This window comes from Phoenix dactylifera, unplaced genomic scaffold, assembly GCF_009389715.1.
Source record: "Phoenix dactylifera cultivar Barhee BC4 unplaced genomic scaffold, palm_55x_up_171113_PBpolish2nd_filt_p 000077F, whole genome shotgun sequence".
Classification (NCBI taxonomy): domain Eukaryota; kingdom Viridiplantae; phylum Streptophyta; class Magnoliopsida; order Arecales; family Arecaceae; genus Phoenix; species Phoenix dactylifera.
Window position 1 is genome coordinate 804,314 of NW_024067676.1, and position 13,044 is coordinate 817,357.

The following is a 13,044-nucleotide window of genomic DNA, read 5'->3' on the forward strand; positions in this document are numbered from 1 at the left end:
TAGCTCATTTCTTGTGTGCCTTACAAGTCACAACACAGATTATTTGCATCCACACTTAACAGCTTGGCATATTTCCTGTAATTGACAACAAAACAATGAAGACTACTCATGGAAATCTGGGTATGGGCCTAATGGACAATCCGGGTTCAGATTGGATCGGATCGGATTGCTGGGTAAACTATTCAAAATTGACCCAAAAAATGAGTCAGGTCAGATCGGGTTGAGATTCAGTAAACTTAGACCTGATCCGAAAAATAAAATGGATCCAATTTGAGAACCCGATCCGGCCCCATGGGTCTTTAAAAATAGGTTGGATCGAGTCCAAATGAGTCGGGTCGGGTTAGGTCACAGTTCAACCCGACCCATTTGCAGTGCACGTCTCGAACCTAATCTAGTTCTTATGATGCTATCTAGCCTCTAATATAAGGATTGTGGGAGGAAGAGGGTTGTAATTATCTCGACGCGCGAATCTATCCTTAGAACCCAATGCACCTCCAAGATCTAATGTTTCACGCTTCCCTCAATCTGCAAAAATGAATAATCCAAACTAGAGAGAGAAAAGAGAAAGAGGAAGAGAGATGGAGAGAAAAATGGGTTGGCTCTACACCGACCACACGAGTGAGAGTGAACCCGAAGAGTGAAGAGAGAGAGGGAAAGAGAGCACGAGAGAGAGTGGGGTAGTGTAGGAAAGAAGAGAGGTTGGTGGGTGCTGGTTGTTTGGTGGCATAGTGATAGGGCTGTGAGGATCCGCGCGAGTGCGTATTTAGTTCCACATCGGTTATTCATCGAGGAAATTTGGATACTTATACAGAACTAAGAAACCCAAAAAATATCTTCCGGCTAGCCTTTTTGGATAAAATCCTGGATTGTGACAAATGATATTTGAGCGAACTCGGTCCATAGCCTATATGGATTAGGAGGCACTGCTTTATGGGTCCATGGAGGCTGACCAGGAGCCGATCATGGTTATTGTTTGAATAGATTTGAACTTTCGGCCCAACTCAAGCTTGGCTCGTATTTTAAGGCGAGCTCAAGCAAGCGATCGATCTAGTGAGAGCTTAAATATTTTAGAAAGTTTGTTTATACAATTTGAACTAATAATCTCAATTATATCATATTTTTATAATTAAAATATATTCTATTATATACCATCTTAATCTATACTATTTATAATAAATAAATATTAAAAATATATTTTATTTGTATATTTTTATTTTTAGCTAAATACAGATAAACGCGAGTGAGCTAAGATCAGCTCTAGCTTGACTTGTTGCTAGCGAATCAAGCCAATCCTTGCCGAATTATTAATTAAGTAGATTTTTAAACAAAATCCACTCTTCTCAACATGTCATGAACCCGGTTCATGTCCAACCGAGCCACGACGGTCCGGTTTTTTTTTCACCACAAACTCCTCAATGCCCCACCGCGCACCTGCGACCGCTGCTCACGGAACTCTTTCTTATCTTCTCTTCCTCTCGTCGGCGTCAATGGCGACGATCATCGACGGCAAGGCGATCGCCCAAACCATCCGCAACGAGATCGCCATAGAAGTCCGATCCCTCTTCCAGAATTACAACATGGTACAATCCCAAGACCCGCGGATACCGCCTCAATTCTTCCCATTTCTCGAACGAATTTGAGGTTTTAGGTCGTAGCTGATGGGATTTTGGTCGGACTTGGATTCTTAGGTGCCGGGTCTGGCGGTGGTGATCGTGGGGATGCGGAAGGACTCGCAGAGTTACGTGAGCATGAAGCGCAAGGCCTGCGCTGAGGTGGGCATCCGGTCCATCGATCTCGACCTCCCCGAGGACATCTCTGAGGCCGACCTTATCGAGAAGGTCCACCAGTTGAACGCCGATCCCGATGTCCATGGTTCGCCCCTCCCCCCGATATTCGTCCTTGTTTTCGCTTCAAAATGTTGGTCTGGTGGTAGCTCTACTTCCATTCAGCAAGGACAGCGCAATTATAAAAATTTTAGTTTTTTTTTGTGCGTATGTTGCTTTTTCTTGGTTCTTTCTGTTGTTTTCTTAATGTAACGAATAGGAGATACGAATGAGGTGTTCGTCAAAAGAGGAAAAATGTCATCTTGTTCATGGGTAGAGTTCCATTGAGGTGCAGTTTAGTTATTTTTAGCTATTATAGTTTGAATATCGATGTACTTGAAGATTGTGCAGTAATCCAGGAGAAGCACTGGATCAATTGTGGACAGTCTGAGTCGCCTTGAGTAGGTTTGGACAAGGTTTGGGAGCAAGATCCATTGCATCTAAGACCAAATTGCACATCAAAACTTCCAGAGTCCGTAGATTTTCCATATAACATTTGATTGAGATGCTTCTCTTTGTGTGAAATTATTAAACTTTTAGAGATCTATGAGGGTGCTATCATCCAGGGTTCATTGCATCCTGCTGATATGGTGTTTCAAAGATGTTTGAGTCTCGAAATGGTACAAATCAAAGTAAAAGTTACCTTGCGGATAAGACTTTGACTAGATGTCTTCCAATCTGGGTGGATAAAATATAATTGATATAGAAATCGAGATCTAGTTTTAAGAAAATTTTAGCTTTTTTACAATTATTTCTGCATGTCACTTTCTATTTAGAAAAACTATAACCTCTTTTAACTAGAAGAGAAATTTAACTTGCATGCTGAAAGGACAGACCTTAGTAGTATATATAGAGGACTTGTGTAACGGTTTTGATCATCTTTAAGGAAAGTAAAGGACCTAAATCCAGCTTTTGTTAATATTCTTTATTATTTTATTTTGAGAGACGCGACTTGAGCAAGTTGAAGAAAATTCTTTTTCCCTCTAATTAGGTCATGTAGATATGCAAAGAGAGTGATGTTGAATATTTTCATTTATCAATGGAGGAGATGATGTCTTACTTCCATGTAACAAGGGAAGCTTATTATAGAATAAAATTACCCAGTTACCAGTTTGTTGAATGGATTTAGATCCTTAAGCGTGTTTCTTACTTATTCCTAGCTCTTTTTGTTAGATTTTGGTGTGTTTTTGCATTTATGAGGTTTTTGTATAACTTGAAAAGGGATGGCGTTATAAATTTTCTATGGGTGGGGGTTACAAATGTAAAGAGTTAATCTTCAGATGCTGTGGTGTTAATTTTCTTTATGGTAGGAATATGAGAAGATGCTGTGGAGGTTGAGTTATAATAGGATATTTTGGAAGTGGACATTATTAGAAACTGGACTGTGACCTTGTCATGTCAATATGTAATTGTCTCATTTCCTAGTTATTTGGCCTTCCTTATGGGATTTCTTATTGTGTTTTTACAGTTTGATAAATATGAAAATTGTTGAATCAACTCATCTGCATATTGGGATTTGGAAGAGGTCCAATTTGAAACTTTGGGATTGGACAAGCACTTCCTGATCTCTGTCAGAGGATTTTCTGATCTCTAGGGACTTTAGTCACTTCTACTTGTGATGTGAATTGGGCTTGGTAGGTTCATCCACTCACTTTTTATGTGTGGATGTTGGAGAGAGAGGACTGGAGGGATTTTGAGGACAAGGGCAAGTCATTGACATAAAGGGTTGTACAAATGTTTGAAGGTAGGTGCTTCCTGTGTTGATCTTTCTAGTGCCACGCTGAATAAAATTGTAGTAAATTGGAATATTGTGTCCTTAGAAACATGTTGAAGGATAACTTTGCTGAATTTCTGTTGTAGAACTCAGTGAGCAGGTACCGGGCAGTATTGTTTGAGCTAGCTCAGGTTATAATGGACAGCTGTCATTGTAGTGATCCTGAGAATACACCCTCTATTGCAAGAATTATATATTTCTAGAGGTATGCGTCGAAGCCTCATATTACTAATCTTGGAATATCCCTGTAGTTACACTTTAGAGTGATTGATCTTGGGGTCATCCCAACTTTGGCGGCAGTACATTAGAGATCAGGTTCAGTCATGATCATGCTTGATGAAGAGGACATCCAAAAAAGTTTGCATCGACATACTATCTTATGAAATTGCAGGATTTCTTTTGAGATGCTTTGTTTGTTTGTTTATTTATTTTTTGTTTAGAACTATTTGATATATCTGTTTGCAATCACTTGCAATCTTTTTGGTTTTGTTTGATATTGTCCTTCTATTTGTTTTCCTTTGGAAGATCTCCTTTATTTTTCCTGTTTTTTTTTTCATTTCATTTTTTTCCAATATACTCATTGTACAAAAAACAGATCAAGATTTCATATAATTTATCATGTGTTTGTTATTTTTGACTATGTTATTTACTTTGTTTTGTTACAGAAGTAAATATAGCATGAAGCTCAGAAATTTCCTTCATCAATGTGGTATAATTGAAGTTAAGGGAATTTCCATTTTGTTATTGTATCAGAAGACAAATGCACTCCTGAAACTTGCACAAGGCCATTGTTTTGTGGAAGCCAAGCATGTTTCAGTGCTACTGTTTTAAGGTGTCATTTGTCAACTGGCATTGCTTGAGAAGTATGACCCATCACCATCTTAGCCATCATATTGCGAATCAGAATATATGCCACTAGTTAAGTTGCATTTGTGAATTCACCATCTGATTTTTGATTATAACATTTGTATACCTTCTTGAGACATTACTTTAAGCTAGGTTTTTTCTGTCCAGATGCATTATCTTAATAATGCAACAAAAAAAAAGTCATAGTACAGGCTGATAATCACTCTAGGTATCACCTTATGTTGTTGAGATGTTGCAAGTGCACGTGCAAGTATACTATTCTTAAGATTTTATGTTTTAAAACACAATAACCATGTTTAAAACCAGCCAAAACTGTAGTTGGCTGGACAATAGATGGAAATATTTTCCTATTTTACTGACCTTAACATGGTAGATATCGAAGTCCGATGACACTTGAGCTGTCTTTGTAAGTGGAATAGGGGTTTACCTTCACATGCCAAAGCATATAAATGGAAAGAGATTTCAAAATAATATCTGAGATTCCATGGCAATTACCATCGACAATCATGACAAGAACTTGAAGGATATACAAACGGGGAGTTGAAGAATTAGTAGATATAAGTATGTATCCAGTTTGTTCAAAGCATTGATTGCTCCATTTTAGCATTTTACAGGAAGCCAACTATATTGTTGAAAGCAGTTCAAATCATATATAATGATATGAACTATTGATCCACTGATCAGGTCCATAATCATGTTCATACTACCCAGAAAAAACCTATCATCCCCCATAATTGGATGGCACGCTGCTTAGACCCTGCATGGAATAAGCATCAGTAAAATGTACAGGCGAGTTTGTATACCTAGTCTCTTGATTCAGTTGTGAGAGTTATAATGATACTTCCTTTCAACCATATCATGTATTTGTAGCTACTTGTATCCTTTCACAGACCTTTGTCTTTCCCTGATGTGCTCTGGTGGTATTTTTCTCCTTGGTTATTTTTCTTATTTTATAGCATTGCTTTCTGATTTCATCTATATCATGTCTTTGCTGCTGTAATAAATTTTCTTTTTGGTTACCAATCGTTAATGCTACTCCTTTAAGCCGTGTCTATTTGACTTCCATAGAACTTACCAAATCAATCTCTATTTATGCTAGCTAGCAAGGATCTTGGGTCTTGAGGTTGATGGACTCTTGCTTTCATGCATTGAACTGGCTATTGTATTTTAATCTTAGTTTTCCAAGACCAAATTCTGAAACTGGAGATTAGCTTACCACAACACCAGATTCCTCTTTTTCTGTATAAGCTTGTTGTATTTAATGATATTTATTTGCGTTACCTTCAGGAATACTGGTTCAACTTCCATTGCCAAAACACATAAATGAAGAAAAAGTCTTAAGTGAAATCAATATTGAAAAAGATGTTGATGGATTTCATCCTCTAAATATTGGGAAACTAGCAATGAAAGGCAGAGAGCCATTATTTCTACCCTGCACTCCAAAGGTATATTTTGATTATCAAAAATCCCTACCTCCAATCATGATAGCTTTTCCTGTCATATCCATATCAGAATTTACCTTGCATACTGTTCTGAAAATTGTACCACAAAGTTGCATCAGATGATTTGGTCACCAGGATCTTAAAGGCCTTGTGAACTACCAATATAATTTTGGGCGTTATCTGAAGACATTCTGGTTTTGGGTTTTGATACGTGCAGTTTCTTTACAGGGATGCCTTGAACTACTATCACGAAGTGGTGTAAGTATAAAAGGCCAAAAGGCAGTTGTAGTTGGTCGCAGCAATATTGTTGGATTACCGGTGTCCTTGCTTCTTCTGAAAGCAGATGCGACTGTGACAATTGTTCACTCCCATACTCAAGATCCTGAGAATATCATTCGTGAGGCTGATATAGTTATTGCTGCAGCTGGACAAGCAATGATGGTATGCAGCCAATTAACACCTCCTTGTGCTAGTATTCTATTTCTATATCAATATTATTATGTCGAAAATTTTATTGTTAAATGTTAAGGTCATAGCGATAAATGGCAAGAATGCTTGATTAAACTTTCCGAAGGGTACTCTGGCTAAGCCTGTTTTAGCATAAACATAGATTGTTAAAACTCTTTTTTTTCACCAAAATAATAATGATTAATTTATGAGTGATGCTAAATATGATCTTTGCACTGTGAGCAGATCAAAGGAGACTGGATAAAACCTGGAGCTGCAGTAATTGATGTTGGAACCAATGCTGTTGACGACCCAAGTAAGAAATCAGGGTATAGACTTGTTGGGGATGTGGACTTCCAAGAAGCAAGCAAGGTGGCTGGATGGATCACTCCAGTTCCTGGAGGTGTTGGTCCGATGACCGTTGCTATGTTGCTCAAGAACACTCTGGATGGTGCTAAACGTAGAATTGTGCAGTAAAAAATAGACATTGAGCTAAATTTGTTCTTGTTGTTGTGCATCTATTTATGTTTGGTAGGGAATATAATAAAAATATTTGATTTGAGACTGTTATTTTAATCACTTTCTCTACCTCAGTATTGTGAGATTAGTGCCTAGATTGAATTATAACTCTTTTTTAGGTCGAGTATCAAAAAAAGGTCCCCATTTTGAGCAGATAATATGATAAATAGTTCAATGATAACATCAACCCGATTAGCCAACTTGTTGAATTCATAAAGATTAAGGCTTTATTGCTTTGAGTGGAGCTCCAAGTAAACCCCGCTACATGAATTCACATCCAAAATGAATGCATGCTAGGTTTGGCAGTGCCTATTGTATCCATTGTTTGAGTGCACAGGCATAAATTAATGGTAGAAATGATTTTGACCTATGACAACATAACATTGCTTTGACACCCAAATTAATGCATGCTTCAATGATGACCTCTTTATCATACAGACCTAGCAGCACTTGGAAATAATTTTTTGCAATGAATTGTGTTTCTCAATATGCAATGCCAAGATCCAGTAAGAAATGCAAAATTTGACCAACATAACCTGGCAATCAGACCAATGACCTGAAACGAAAATAATCACAGAACCAATTACAAGATTGAAAAATACTGATAATTGCAGGGGTTTAAAAGGATCCAACAGATATCAATTTTTATAGGTGTCAATTGACATGCAAAATGAAATTTTGAGATCACAACATGCTGGTAGCCCAACTAAAAAGCACTCAGGTAAAAGCAAATCCTTTCCATATCAAAAGATCTCTAATGCCTAAAAGCTGCAATGTTTATTGCTGCCTGACTTCAACTTTCTTCTTTTGCCAAAGTCTATCCAGAGCACCGTCAGCATCTCCCTGTAAAACAGAATGCAATATAAGATTCACATAACTGTACAGATGGAAAGTCTAGACACATAAAGCAGCAAATTCATCATTTGATCAAGTGAACTACGACAAGAAGTCAAGTTGCACTTCAGTTGGCCTCTGCTGATCTCAGGAATTTCTTATGTAAAAGAACAGAAATTGACCAGTTTTTTTTTCTTTAAAAAAAAATATGAAAAGATGGCCTTAAGTGTTACATGCCTGCACGGTTGCAGACTCTCTAGATGGACCATTGTATTGCTTGCCATGACAACTAGGGCACATATCATGGATTTGATTTTGGTGGCGCTATAAATGTTGAAAATGGAAGATAGATCAAAACCGTTATAATGGTCGTTGAAATATTTAATCAACATTCTTACAAAACTATGGGAATTACGCAATGCCAATATTGCATTCTCTTCAGGTGATTCTACTTTTAAATCTTTATTGATTGTTAAAACCTTCGCACATGCTGATTTACCGGTGTTTATTATACCTCTTCGCATGTAAGATGAACTAAATGATATTATTTATTATGTGTCATAATCAAATAAACTATAAGACAATAAAATTGCAACAGATGCATTCAATCAATATGAGGGAGGTATTACCTGATCAGGTCTAAACTACCAAGTGAAATGTGAGAGGTGTTCATAAGCATAAGAGTAGGAATAGAGGCAAGAAGGATGCAAAGTAAAGAAGGGGAGAGAAGGAGAGGCGTCATCAAGCCAAGCAAATTAGGGGACAGACAAGGATGGAAGTCATTAAGCAACTGAGTTGAGTTGGGCTGCAACTATTTCATAGGAACACCATCATTTATGTTTCCTTTCAATTACTGCTTCTGGTACATCTCATATTGATTTCCAAAGTATCCAAAAATAGCAATCTAGGCTTTATTTCTTCAAAGATATTTTAAGAAAACTATTAATTGAAAAAACATGAGAACAAATAGATGTTAGTTTATTCAATGTGTATCTTTATTACTATTATGATTAGGATGATCTCATCAATGTTAAATAAGCCAGAAAGAAAGGGATTACTAAAGCATGAGTAAGAAGAATTAAGTTGGTTTATCTTCGAATATTAGGCCAATGATTCCCAAGGTAAAAAAAAAAAGCAAGACTTCATTGTCGTTGCGGATAAGGTTGGCAGTGCCACCGAAGATTTTGTAAACAAGCCAACTATTAAAGACCAACGTAACCCTCATAAAATTCAAATATTAAGTATTTAAGATTCAACAATTTACTAATAGAAGAAGGTATGAACAAACACTGTATTATTCCAAAACTTAAAAAAAAAAGAAGCAGAAGAGCAGCAGTTGCAGTAAATGCAATGTATGTACCAAGCCTATCCTATCTCTCAAAATTCCAATAATGGTCCAAATCTAACATTCGCCTCGAAAGTATAATAGCACAAGCTTTCATGAAAAACCACATGGTTTCATGAATATCAACAATATCATTGTCTCTTGCTTTCAGAGGATTTTTCTATCATTTGTTCAACTTTTCCTCCATTGGGTCCATGTGATCACATGAAGGTCCAATGCGAAAATTGAGGAAAGAAAAGCTTTCAGGGGGGCATCATAATAGACATGAAAAACAAAAACCTTTCTGGTTGGATTATTCACTTGTGAATTGAATCTGATTATCATCATTCATTTCTTCTATCTTCAAGTGGGAAATTTGATAGGGCTGAAAGCGGATCAGATTATATCTGACCGTATCCATTTTTATATCCGATTCGGGTCGGATTTGGAAACTGTTTTTTTGGTCCGATCGGATACGAATCTGGATAGTCCATTCAAAAATCTCCCAGATACGGATACGGATGCGGATACACCTGATTTTTCCAAATTCGGATCTAAATCCAGATATCCGTATAATAAGGATAAGTGAAAAGAAGAAGTTTAAGTTAAGTTAAGGCTCAAACCTCTTGTTTATCCATTTCGTCCCTCTTTCCTCTTCTTCGTCTTCAAGCAACTAGGGTCTCGAGGATCCCATCCACTTTCTAGTTTCCACACGGTGATTGCAAACCAGCGACAGCCGTGAGACGCCTTGGAGGCGCCATAGATCCCGTCTACTTCGATAATGAGCAACTTTGAGCGGTATATCCTTTATGAAATTATTAGTTTTTTATTATTGATAAATGTTTGTCAAAATTATTTTTTTTATTGAATCCTTCTTTTATGAGTCTTCATTACTAGTTTTCATCATTGAATTTGCTCAAATTTGATTAATATCCAAAAAAAGTATCCGATTTACATCCGTATTCGAATAAAAAAATCTGAATATGTTTAATATCCGATTCGTATCAACATCTGTTTATAACAAATATGCATGTGCTTAATATCTGATTCGTATTCGTTTCCGTTTAGAACAAATATGGACATTAATTTAGATATCTGTTTAATATCGGTATCCATATTCGTTGAAAAATATGGATACATCAATATCCGATCTGTTTTCAGCCCTAAAATTTGATGTTAAATGTATTTATCAGCATTTCTGTTTGTGCAGTGTCAGAATCTGTGAGGACAAAGAATTTAGTTGATGCAGAGTTTTCATGAAAACACTTGATCCTTGTTTCCAGCATTTATCATTATTCTATTACCACATTTTTATCATCATAGCAAGTACAAATCAAATGCTAACAAACTACAACAAGATGTACACGATTTCAGGTGAAAAATCAGAAATGTGGAAAGAGAAAAGAAGAAATTACTAAATTAAAAGGTAAAAATCAATAAATTCAGCAATCTCAACGGTCAGTACAGATTTGCATATCTTATAATTCAAGGTGATATGCTGACTTCGCATCAAAATTTTCTGCTGACCTCATAACGTCAGCAATGTACTTATTTTTACAAATGACCAACAGGCATAATGTAACATAAGTCTATAGCTTTCCTGGGTAGAAAAGTTGCTTTTGAAGCCATCAATCATCTTTCATAGAATAAAGATTTCTAACAATGTCATGGAACTATCAAGTCAAAATTAAAAAACAATGCAACTCTGCCAGCTTCAAACAGTACAGCACTCCTAACTAAAAAGAAAAAATTACAGGAAAAGGATGCAGACCTGAGCACGGATGAAGCCGCTGAGTGCGAAAGTGGTAAACTGGCCAGTGTACAGCCCACTCTCATCCAAATGTCCAATGTTAATCTGGACTGATGCATGGTCCTTCGCAGTGATAAGTCTATTTGTTGCCGAACTACAAGAACAAATGTTCAAGAATTAAACATCAATAAGTGGTCAGCTAATATATGAATTGAGATAAACTGACAACAAAGAAACAACTAAAAGTTAAGTTATGCGAAGGTGATCCCCTCAAGATATACCATTTCCTCGGGATGTACAAATCCATCATCTTGCCCTCCTCGTTCTGCATCTTGTTGGTGAATTTGGTTGGACAGCAGCGTATAGAACAAAGAAATAGCCTGAAAGAAAAGAGAACAAAAACCTTCACATCAAAATTACCACAGGAAGATGAAAAATACTCATTTGACAATTTCAACATGATTTTTTTTTGAAAGTCACATTCCACTGCAGGACTCTTTTTTTTCAACATTTTATAAGAATTGCATAAAATCAAAATGATCGATCAAAAGAAATAGAGAAAAAAATTTTTTAATAGCTTATTTGATAAAGATTAAGAATGAATTTCAAGATATAAAATGCCATATATATCTGTAATAGTGGCAAAAAGAAACCGGCAATCATTTTTAACTAGGGCAAAAGGAATCACCCAAGCAGAAAAAAAATAAGGGAAAAATATAGCTATAACTAATAGAACATCAAGACAAGGTCGACTAAAGATCCCCAAATTCTCTCACTTCTACTGTGCCAAAATGATAATAATTTTTACAGAAACGCCAAAACCAAAACCAACCCAGATTTTGGTAAAGATAACATCTAGCGTTAGGAACAAGAAATTAGCAATCTACGTGTCTGAAAACTGGCCCCAAAACATCGATAAGTTTATAGGGTGAAAAGGAACAATAAAACAAAAAATTAATAGACGCTAACACCGGTCAACTAAGAAAAAAAAATTTGATGTAAAACTAAGAAATTTTGATTTCTAACATTTCCAAACAACAACCAACCAAACAAATGTCATAACAGATTAAAAAAAATTGGGAAAACATGACGATGGAACAAGCAGGTAAGCGAAAAGTATCAGAAAATAGCAAAAGAAATCGCGGATCAGGGAAGGCCTACGCCTAAAAAAAAGCTCTCTAAGACTATAGGGCAAAGTTAGGAACAATGGAAGCTCGGCATTGAGATGAATTCGTACCTGAGAGGAGGAGAACGCGAGGACGACGACGGGAGGACGCGGCGAAGTCTTTCGAGCTAATTATATATAGTCGCTCCAAACCCTAGGGTTCTGCGAGGGGGGGTTGGGCTAAGACCCGATTTGTAACGGAAGTTAGACCCCGGATCGGGCGCGAGTTCCTAACTAACCCTAAGCTCCAATATTTTGGCAGAAGAAAAATCAAACTGGACTCTAATTGAAGAAATAATTAAAAACTGAATTTTCTGACATATAATTTTTTTTTAAATATAAAATTATATGAATGCTCCTATAAAATTATTATTTACATATATATATTTTTATAAATATTTTTTCATATCTATGTACTAAATTTTTTTTAATAATTATTAATTTTAAATCGCTAATTTTTTTTACAGTGCCAGCTTCGCTTTCTTTTCATGAGTACCTCCATCTTTTGGTTATCTCAAAGTCAATTTCGACGGCGGCATATATCGGCGGATGGAGTGTATGGTGGAGTGGGCTTTGTGATCAGAGATCATCTTGATAGGATGATAATGGTAGGAGGTCGGCGCACCATCGGTTGGACCGTCATTAAGATGGAGCTTTGAGCCGTCTGGAAGGTATTTCTTTTGTAAGAAGAGTTCTTGGAGTGGACAAGGTTCACCTTGAGGGGGACTTCTCCACGATGATCGATCGGATGCGGAGAGTGGATCGTTATGGGGACGGTCACTCGTTGATCAGTAAGACTTGCAAAATGGTCAGGAAAATAGAGTCCTTTCAAGCAGCATATGTATTTCGGAAAGCAAACAGAGCTGTAGATTGAGTTGCCTCCTTCGTTGTTCGGTACTCCAGAGATTTCATCTAGACCATGATCGATGAGATTCTTTCTCCATTGTATTATTTTTTTTTCTTTTGACTTGGCTGGTTGTACCCATTTAAGAGCTATGTGAAACGCATTTTCTCCGAAAATAAATAAATAAATAAATATTTTATAAAAATATATATGTAAATATTAATTTTGAAAAAAATATTAATCTAAATTTTAATA

At 36.5% G+C, this 13,044-nt stretch overlaps 2 protein-coding genes across 2 annotated transcripts; one reads left to right on the plus strand and one right to left on the minus strand.

Annotated features, from left to right (window-relative positions):
• The first annotated feature begins 1,412 nt into the window (after nt 1–1,412).
• Nucleotides 1,413–6,941, plus strand: LOC103715099 (bifunctional protein FolD 2). The gene is made up of 5 exons (XM_008802624.3): nt 1,413–1,580; nt 1,689–1,872; nt 5,752–5,909; nt 6,135–6,347; nt 6,600–6,941. The coding sequence occupies exons 1-5, from the start codon at nt 1,416–1,418 to the stop codon at nt 6,828–6,830; spliced, it is 951 nt and encodes a 316-aa protein (XP_008800846.3). The 5' UTR covers nt 1,413–1,415; the 3' UTR covers nt 6,831–6,941.
• A 514-nt stretch (nt 6,942–7,455) lies between these two features.
• Nucleotides 7,456–12,160, minus strand: LOC103715098 (40S ribosomal protein S21-like). Its single transcript, XM_008802623.4, has 4 exons — nt 12,018–12,160; nt 11,062–11,160; nt 10,802–10,934; nt 7,456–7,715 (listed from the first exon to the last, which is right to left on the minus strand). The coding sequence occupies exons 2-4, from the start codon at nt 11,109–11,111 to the stop codon at nt 7,650–7,652; spliced, it is 249 nt and encodes an 82-aa protein (XP_008800845.1). The 5' UTR covers nt 11,112–11,160; nt 12,018–12,160; the 3' UTR covers nt 7,456–7,649.
• Between the last annotated feature and the right edge of the window lie 884 nt (nt 12,161–13,044).